A 10083-nucleotide genomic window follows, 5' to 3' on the forward strand; every position below is an offset into this window, starting at 1 on the left:
AGCAGTAGCTAGCTTTTGGTTGTTATGAAGTGTCTAAAGCACTTTCAGAGCCATTATCTTTGAACAATAAGTACTTGCAGAGCGCCCTCCGCCCCCTCCCACAAGTTGAATACCACTGAAGTCCTCCCAAAATCAATCAAGTCACTGTTCCAGGGAGCTGCTCGACCTGGGCCTAAGGGCACACTGTCATAGCTGGTTCCACCCACCCTGGACAGCTAGTGGTTGACAACCCTAGCAAGCACCAAGCAGGCAGACCCCCAAAGACAAAGCTGCAGCTGCAATGTCAGATGACATGGTAAGCACTGCAATGACTATGACCACAGCTGCAGTCCCAAAAAAAGTAATTTACTGCAGTCTGCCCTTCTATGGTCATGTTCTCAATGCTACAATAGCAAAGATTTGGCACAGGCCAGGAGATCTGCATGTAAGGTGTTTCTGCACCTTGCAGACCTAGAGCAAGAATGTGCATCATCTCTACCAGCATCTACCTGCCCTGTAGTACAGAACACGAGCCAAAGCAAAAGATACAGCCAGGAAGTAGCATTTGTGGAGAAAGCCAGCCTCAGGTTGGTGAGGTTGTAGGACCTCAGCCTTGCAAAGCCTAATCCTCAGTTCTTGCTGTTAGCCGCACTCTCCACTCTCTACAAATAACCTTACCTGACTGAGCCAATCGGTCCTTGGCGCTGTGGCACTGTATCTGTTCTATCCTATTGCATAGCGACGTCACTTTGGTATGTAATCTCTCCAACTCGTATGTGGAACAATCCAGCTGAAAGCAAATACAAGAGTTGGTTACACAGGAGGAAGGCAACTATTTATAGGTTGTTTGGGACCCTTTTGCACCCACCCTACTGTACCACAAACAAACAAACAAACAAACAAACACACACATCTAAGCATCTTAAGCAAAAAATATGAAATCAAAAGCTCTTTGCTGCGACAGGACAAGCCAAAATCTGTTAACTTAGGAGTTTAAGTTTTCAACACATGTAACAATGGTTATTAACTGAAAAAGTAACATTTGCTGCACCACGTGCAATAAACAGAGGAAGAAAAGGCAAATTACTGCACCCTTGAAGATAAACAGATGGTTCAGAGCAACCACTGATCTCGTTACCCCTGTGCTTGCCCCAGGCCCTCACAGCTGTGCTAACTTTAGACTGTCTGCTCCCCTAGGCAGACTGTAGCCTTATTTTGTAAAACACCTCATACATTTGTGTTTTAGAGTATACAAGAGACTTTTTACATGATCGTATCTGCAAAAGATATCAACCTCCAAGTATAATGCTAAATAGCAAATGTACTAATAAGATTGAGACTTCCATAAAAGGGAGATTAACCCTTTAATACCTGCTGAATCCTGTCGAGCATCTCAATGACCCGGATATAGTCCAAATAAACCAGCCCTGCCGTGTCCCAGTCCTGGATAAGCGTACTGCGTTCTGGGGGGGACAAATCTTCCAGGAAGCCTTTCAGGTACTTGTAGTTCTCATTGATAATGGCATCTGAAGAACACAGCAAAAGGTGTCTCTCTGTCTTGGCTGTTAACATTGCATAGCACAGATCATGTAGTACAGGAAGACTCAGGTTTCAGAAAGCCAAGGGTGTGGCTCAAGGACTAGAAATGGCAAATTTAACCACCTGAGTGGATCTGAACTTGGAACACCCGTGACCAGAAACTGTCACTGGATTTGTGGTCTTGTTTGCTGTGCTGGTTTTGTTCCTAAAAAAGGGACATCCAGAGATCCCATGAGCTCAACAGAAACAGAGACCACTGCTTACTTTGTTCTTGGAAGCAGACACTGCATATCAGGATAGGTACCAAGGGCTGGGCTTGTACTTGCTGCTTGGTAGAGACCACTACTGTATCAGGGTATCAAGCACATTCACCAAGACCAGTAACAGGCATTGGATGTCACTGACGGTCATGCCCCAGCACACCACTGCTGCCTACACACCCCTTAAGTTTGAAATGAACAGACTGAGATATTCCTCTGTCCGAAAATGGGACTCCTTGAAGCCCTATCCTATTCAAACCACGGCACGGCAAATGCAGAAGCATCTCACCTGAGGCTAAGTGCCTGATGACCAGCTTGTGGCACTGGTTCCAGTGCCCAGCTCTGAATAAGTAGAGAGCCTCTTTATGCTTATCTCCCTCCATGCTTGCCCGAATGGCCTTTGCCTCGTGAATCCACTCTGGGGGAACACAGAGCTTTTGCATCAGGAAGGCTTCTTTTGTCCAGGATTCTGATGTCTCGGACAGCACGCAGTGGCGGGTTAAGAGCTCACGCACTGCCTTTTCACGAGTGCTAGTGGGAAAGAGCATAGGCAGCTATTTAGGCAGGTAACAATTTCATAGTTTCATAGTTTCTAGGGTCGAAAGAGACCTGAGCAGATCGAGTCAGACCCCCTGCCATGGCAGGAAAGAGTACTGGGGTCAAAAGACCCCAGCAAGGTGTACATCTAGCCTCCTCTTAAAGACCCCCAGGGTATTTAAGAGGAGGCTAGATGTACACCTTGCTGAAACACGACTAGGAGCAGTCCCCTGGGTTACTGGAGTCCAGTCCCCTGCAGCTGCAGGCAATCATCAATCAATCACAGTTTCAGGCTAGCGCTGGAGAAACTGGAGCTCTGGGAAGAGGCATGTTCTGGGATAAGAAACTTAGGCCCCCAGTTAAGAGGTCCACAAAGGTCATGTGAAGTGGAGTGGAGCACCACACCTCCCAATTTCACAAAAACACCTGTTAGCCACAGAGACTGCTCATTGCACATCACCTCTTAACACAGAAGTCTTCTGAGGGTGGGGGGAACAATCCTGCTCTGTGGACAGCTAAGTATACTAATCATGAAGCATGAGTAAGTAGGTGGCACTGTCTGGAACAGCTCTGGAAAAGTGAAGGTGAAGGTATCCCAGATGTTTTTTTAAGCAGCTTCATGCATTCCTGGTTACTGTTAAGATTACTATAATCTTAAATGTGATCAGCTCCAGTTATGACACAGTTTAGTCATAGGCAATTTTCAAGATGGCAGTGTCCATTTAGACCTCATCCTGCTCTGTTTCATACTGAAATCAGATCTCCTCTTCCTTGTCACGTGAGGGGAAAAATAGTACCATCTAGTTTGGGCACAATAAAAACTAAACTTAGGCTTAGTCATTTTAATCAAGTTATCTGCTTGCTTTAAAGCTTCCTTCCCCTTGTACTTACTGTGCATTGGAGGTATGCAACAGCACAAAGATGGCCCATTCCCAGAGCCCTTTGCTTTCCAGCTGGGCAGCGTAGCTGGCATTCAGCACTCCCTGACACTGTTCCGATAAGTGTGTGTAATTCAGGGCTCTAAGCACTTCCCACAGGTGCCAACTGAGACGGTAGTCCAAGGGGTCAGACGTTATACTCCTGGGGTCCAGCAGCTGATGGAGATCATAATGCCTGTAGGGAGAAGCATTTAGAACATAAGCAACTGGTTGTGCTCACATAGTAAAAATGAATTCCTGAAATGTCCTTTGTTGAATGCCAGTGGAAACTTACAGCTGGAGTACTGTGTCCAGTTCTGGGCACCACACTTCAAAAAGGATGTGGACAAGCTCAAAAGGGTGCAGAGAAAGGCCACCTGCATGATCAAGGGGCTGAGGGAGAGACTTTGGGATCTGAGACTGTTCAGCCTGAGCAAAAGAAGACTGAGAGGCGACTTGATAGCCACCTACAAATGTGTCAAGGGAGACCACCAGGACCTAGGTGAACAACTTTTCAGAAAAGCCCCAGAGAAGACGCGGACCAATGGACAAAAGCTAGTTGGGGAAAAGTTTTGGCTGGACACAAGGAAAAACTTATTTTCTGTATGGGTAACTAGAATTTGGAACACACTTCTCAGTGGTGCAGTTGCCATCTCTGGCAGTCTTTAAGAGGAAGCTGGACAAATACCTCATTGAGCTCATCTGAGCCCCTGCCCATGGCAGGGGACTGGACTTGATGGTCTTATAGGTCCCTTCCAGTCTTTCTTCCTATGATTTGTATAATATACAGGTGTAAGCATTGTTTCGATAGCTGACCTTCTCCCACAGTTCTGAGGTGACACCCACAGGGACCATGTTTCCTCTTTGTGAAATATGTACCTGATAAGATTTCACTAGCCCCTTGAAAAGCTCCAGGTGAAGTCACCTTATCCTTTTCTCATGCCCTTTCAGAACATAACTTCTCTGCTCTAGGTGGGCCTTAGCTGGAGTACTGTGTCCAGTTTTGGGCACCTCTTGCAGGATGTAGGGGAAAAAAAATGGAGAGGATCCACAGGCGAGCAATGATAAGGGGTTGGAAATGCAAGCCAAGTGAGGAAAGGTTGAATGAACTAGACATGTTCACGGTTTGGAGAAAAGGAAATTAAAAAAGCAATTCAATGCCCTTCAAATATATGAAAGGCTGACACAGAAAAGGAGAGATACTGTTTCTCCTTGTCAGAGGGCAGGACACATGGCAACAGGCTGAAACTGCAGCAAAACAGATTTATGTGAAATCTCAGGAAAGAAAAGATTGCTAACTGTAAGAACAGTAGGAGAACAAAGCTGCTCAAGGAAGATGTAGCTTCTCCTTTTTTGAAGAGACTGGGGCAGTTTAGGAATAATGCTAAGGTGGTAGTGCTGAGCCTCTTGTTTCTTTTATGAAACAGGAAAACCTATGCGAGGAAAGAAGCCAATTTCCCAGAGACCTCTAAGCAAGTTAAATTCTACTTGCGTTTGCCCAGTTGTCTTGCACACAAGGAGAGATCATACACTAAGAGACAACTAGGACCATATTGTTCTGTGCAGCAACAAGTCACTGACTCAACAAACTCTTCCCCAAAGTGTCATTTACCTGTCACTGTAGAGCTTTAACAGATGAAAGCAGACATCTCGCAGGGGCCTGTTTGTGCTGTCATCTTCCTCAAGTACACAGCCCAAGTCCTCCAGATAGGGAGGAAGGGGACAGCAGGCATACTTCTCAGACTCCAACGTGTTCTGCAGAAAAAGTATCATACCACTGGCTCAGCTTAATGATATCACACAAAAGACTGCACCACCACAAACACCTGCACAGATCCCAATGGGGCATGTCTGTTTCGTTTAAAAAGCTAGACTCTGGAACTGTAAAATCCTGTGTGCCCTTTGTGTATAGAAGCAAAGAACTCACCAGTTAAATAGTACGAGATCTTTCAGCCCCATAACCTAACAAAGCTGACCTTGCTCCAACCCACCCCGGCTCAGTTCCATTCATCCACCAACTCACTAGTCTCCGATTTGTCTCCCTACTTATCAGCCCTAAGACTTGCTCCTCACCCATCCACATCTGTTGGCTTCTACATCCTCACTATCTCAGGGCCCGCAGGTAGAACAGTGGCAGATGTACGTGTTTTCTCCTCAAACTTATTCTGTAAAACTGCTGCTCCCTTTCCTGAGGTTTTCAAATGTTTCAACCAAAAGCACAAGCAAGCATGAAACATTTCAGCTTAAACAGTTAAAGCCTAGCTGAATTACAAACAGGGACTGGAAAACAGCAGCTTCACAGAAAACCATGGGCAATTTTTACTATGCAAGTTGGCATCTGGACAGGATATATGTTCAGCATCTCATGACAAATGGTTATTCATGAGTTTGAAAGTTTGCATAAAAGTCTGCAACCTACATATCTGTTCAGATAATAAATCTTGCAGGGTGATTTGTTATTTAATCCAAGCAAAAGCTTTTGTGAGAATAGTGATGCAATTTTCTTGGGTTCTTACTTGGGCTTAACTGCTAGTGTGTTTTAACTCAAAATATATGACTGAACCGTGGCACACTAGCTGATGACATCTGAATCAAGCCTCACAAAAAAGAGAGGCTTGACTACACAAAAGCAGCCAAAGGCTTAACTCACTGGACATCAATTCCTCTGCATTGCCTGGCAATGAACTTAAATGGTACAAATGCTTTTGAGAAAAAGGTGCAGTTAACATACCTGGAACGCTGCCTCATACATGCCGAGTGCCTTGGAAATGGAAGCTGTAGGCGGAAGCAGGTACCAGAGATGGATAGCTATACAACGCTTCCAGTCCAGCTGTGAGCAAATATTAATGCTTTTCCTCTCAGATAACTGCCACACCTGAACAAAACAAAATTGCCAAACTTAAAACAGATTCATAGCAAATGTTACAATAATTAGCAGAGCCTAGGTTTTGTAGGCACACAGTTACACAAGAGTGATGTTCACCACTGAAAGGCTGCATTAGTAAGAGTACATTAAGTATTTCTGTCTAGTCTCCATACGTTAAATTATGCATTGTAATCTTACTAGTATAAATACCCACCTGAACTGTGGCAGCCATACCTCTATACAAAGCGTACAAGGTTAAGTTTTTATTCTAGCACAGGGCAAACTTCCAGTGGTACAAACAGAAGTAGCGAACAGGACGTACCGGCTTTCCAGCAAGCAGAGCAAAGATGCGTAACCTCTCTTCCTGGATGAAGCAGTCTGCCTGCAGTCTGTGCCAGTCCACTAACTGCATGGTGAGGAGCTCCCGAACCTCCTGGCTGCCCACCAGCTGGGAGAGGAGTAGAGCAAGCCTGTAATCACCTACAGTAAACAGGACGACACGTCAGCCAAGTCATCTGGATCGCCAGCAGCTGTAAACCCACAACAAACAGCCTCTAAACCTGAAACTCCACGAGGTTGGCTGGTAAAAAAAGGTATGTTATTTTCTTGTTGCTTGCAAAATGCCTATTTTGCAACCATTTAGTTAAAGATTCATGGAAAACAACCTCAGTTATGAGCAAAGAGAATTTAAGAGCGAGATAACATGAGAAAGACATTGAGCCGAAAGGAAACTGAAGTCACTGGACTTATAGCAGAGACCTAAGCTACCAGTTAAGAAGGCTGTTCCCCTAAACAAGGAGGAAGACAAGAAAAAGCTCGGTCTGATCAAAGTGCACGGCTCCAAAAAACATCCCCTTATCTGAACCAAACCACCATGGATTTGAGGGGCTCTTTGATGCAAGTCTAGAAGCTTAAAATACTGCAAGTAAGAAACACTAACCAGTTCCACTAGTGACCACTGCTATTTGCACTGTGCAGGAACAGAGCATGTTTTACAGGGTCCTTCACACAGAAGGCACTGTAGTGTTGTAAGAAGGGAATGGTAAAAATAAGTGGATTACAGCAGAGTCCTTACTTCCTTACCTACACTATTCTAGAACAGAAGCAGAGCTGGCAACTGGCCTAATAGTAACAGCTTTGCTATTCCACCATTCAAAGCAGATCGTACAACACTAAGATAAAACAAGCTAAGAGCAGAGCACTTTATATCGTAGCACTGAAGGAACAAGTAACCAACTAGGAATTTCTCCAGGTGGACATTCAGCCCAAAGCAAGCAGGTCGCTTCAGGTCAAGTCACCTCAGTCACATCCTCACATGGGATTATACCCTGACAACACAACATCCCCTTTCTGCTCCCCAAGAGTCTTGCAGAGAAGGATCCAATATGCTGCTTATGCACACACCTCCCCTCTCAGCAAGCATACATGGATTCCTGCAGTAAAGCATGCCCTAACATGCATCTTGGTGTGCAGACAAACACGTCATACTGAGGAAAGGGAAAGACTTAGTGAGCAGTGGCTGACGATTTCGTGGGATCACTGTTAAATAAAAACAAAACTGCAACTCTGTCCTGTTTCACTCAGGGGTAAGCCACCCACCGTAGTTTAGCTTCCACTTGCAGCAGTATACAAGCAGACATATGAAATGGCACAGAGTCAGTGATGCAAAGCAAATCCCACCCCCTTTTGACTTCATATAAGATGTTCCTCTGTCCGTGCCTTTGCAAATAACAAGAGAACACTGCAGTCCTTGTGTAGCCAGCCCTCCACCTGTCAGCTGCGATGGGTAAGCTTCTTACCTGACTCTTGTGCCAACCTACAAGCCTCGCTGATCCGCTTCCCAGTGAGGTAGCTAAACACAGCCTCAATGTGGTTATCGTGCCGCGAGAGCGAGACCTCCTCCTCGATTCGCCCAGCTGCTGTCTGCGATAGCCAGCGCGAGAAGGCTTTCCTGCGCTCCAGGGTCAAGATGTACTCGCTGGGCTCCTCCAAACTGGCTTCCAACTCTTTCAGGTTGCCCCAGATTGCCTCGCACAGAGTCCACGTCAGACCCCAATTCTTCACTACGTCTGGCAAGACAGGAATTGCAAGTAGTCATAAAGGAGAATCATTTATACATACAAGGACATTCAGGAGAACACCAGAGAAGGAGAGGCATCGCCTAATGCTTGTTCTACATATTTATAGGTTGCCCAACTGTTTACGCTGGTGATAAATTGTTTAGCTCCCCCTGAACTCCTCAAGTGCACCTAGCTAATGCACCTCTGGCTATACCATTCGCAGTCAGTAAGCCAAAGGAGCTGCAGCAAGCAACAGACTTAGGTGTCCGTCAGTGCATCATATGTCCACTCCCATCATGTGAAATAAGCTTTCAGTAGTGGAGAACCACTTTTTAGAACGGCTGGTAACTGTACTTTGGTACTGCCAACAGCCCTTGTACTCAGATTTTGCTGTGCTGGTGCAATACAAAGTGAATTCATACCAACTTATTTTTACAGACCGAATGTTACATTCCTTTTGGAAGGTATAATTTGATACTCACTTTCAATTTCTGCAGGGTGTCCGGAGACCTCTCTAACCCAGTCAGCATAGTCGTGAATGGCAGCCACTCCTGGGTTGGGGGCTATGAAAGGACAATAATCATCCAAATGGACAGTGCTGTGTTTGAGTTTTATCTCCAGAGGTAGGAGGTATAATTGCTTGTCACCCTCTGTCTTCTTTTGTTCCAAGTTAAGCTTCTCTATGTGAACCTTGAAGGAAGATTCTGAAAGCCTGGGGAAAACAAAATTGGTATGGGAAAAACAGGACGGAGCCTTCTCAATTATCTTCCATGCAGCTGTTAGCCTGTTCTAGGTATATAGACAGCTCTCCCACCTCTGATGGCTGGTAGAATAATAAACCAAGAATAATAAACCCATTCGTCTACGTGGCTGAGATGTCTACTTCTTTAACAAGGACCCAAGCTGAATGTCACGTAGAGGGCAAATTGTAGGCACAGTGATTGAAGAATGGTTTCCATTACAAAAAGGGCAGTGTGCGTCAAACTCGGGACACAAAGAAACAATGAAAGATTGGAACCAATACAGGACTTTAAAAGGTACCTGGCCCCACAACCCATACAGTGGAATCCAAAACCCACTATTATGTGCTTAGGCTTCCTGAACAGCAAATGGGGAGAGACATGCTCCTCAAAGGCTATCCCAAACACTCCCCTTTTGGATATCCACTGACACTGTGCAGGAAAAGAATCCAACAGTCATGAAAACAGAAAGGAGGGAAGAGAAGAGAAGAGACAGCATGAATCCAGACCTAGCAGTTGTAGCATTTACCGCACAGGGTTGAGCCTGGGATTCAAGCCATTGTCCTCTGTACTGTTCCTGTATTTCGCATTAAGCCAGAGGTATCCAGCTCATGGATGACACAGCACAGCTCTGCTCCAGGAAATACTATAGTCTGGAGGTAAGGTACTCTCCTGAGAGATGCGAGTGTCAAGCTCTCAAGCTGAGGAGGGAAGATAACCTAGGTCTCCATTTCCTGGAGTAGCGCAGGACCATGTCATCTGGCCTGGGGGGCACTGTTTAAGGGGCCAGAAATTTGGCAGGGAGACAAGCAGCAGCAGTGTTCACTGCTGTGGCTCCCAGAGTCTCAACAACCACTGCTTGCCTCCCTGTCAATTTTTTGGCCCCGCAGACAGTTTTGTGGGCCAGATGACATGGCTCTGTGCTCCGGATCTGGCCTGTGTAGCTGCCCATGAGCCAGAAATCTGGCTGTGAAGTGACATAAGCTGCACCTCCCAAATCCACAACAATTAACACCGCTACCACTTGCCCTGCTGCCAAACTTCTAACCCCCAAGGCAGCCTGGCAGGCCAGATACCACGGTCCTGTGCTACTCCAGGAAATGGAGACCTACGTTACCTTCCCTACTCATCTGTACCTTGCTGATAGGCTGTCATGCCTGCTTTAAAAAAAAAAAAAAAAAAAAA

The 10083-nt window shown here is 45.7% G+C and overlaps 1 protein-coding gene across 2 annotated transcripts in view; it reads right to left on the minus strand.

The window, feature by feature from the left end:
- Nucleotides 1-10083, minus strand: part of NUP98 (nucleoporin 98) — a 135079-nt gene that overhangs the window by 7860 nt on the left and 117136 nt on the right. For both annotated transcript variants that reach the window (XM_019524439.1, XM_019524437.1), the window contains exons 24-32: nucleotides 8641-8870; nucleotides 7898-8167; nucleotides 6421-6578; nucleotides 5964-6107; nucleotides 4845-4987; nucleotides 3207-3428; nucleotides 2068-2309; nucleotides 1351-1505; nucleotides 658-769 (exon numbers count right to left, since the gene is read on the minus strand). In XM_019524439.1, coding sequence (XP_019379984.1) covers nucleotides 658-769; nucleotides 1351-1505; nucleotides 2068-2309; nucleotides 3207-3428; nucleotides 4845-4987; nucleotides 5964-6107; nucleotides 6421-6578; nucleotides 7898-8167; nucleotides 8641-8870 — 1676 coding nt within the window. The remainder of the gene's footprint in view (nucleotides 1-657; nucleotides 770-1350; nucleotides 1506-2067; nucleotides 2310-3206; nucleotides 3429-4844; nucleotides 4988-5963; nucleotides 6108-6420; nucleotides 6579-7897; nucleotides 8168-8640; nucleotides 8871-10083) is intronic.

Source organism: Gavialis gangeticus, unplaced genomic scaffold (genome assembly GCF_001723915.1).
Source record: "Gavialis gangeticus isolate Ggan-Ray unplaced genomic scaffold, GavGan_comp1, whole genome shotgun sequence".
In the NCBI taxonomy this organism is placed as follows: domain Eukaryota; kingdom Metazoa; phylum Chordata; order Crocodylia; family Gavialidae; genus Gavialis; species Gavialis gangeticus.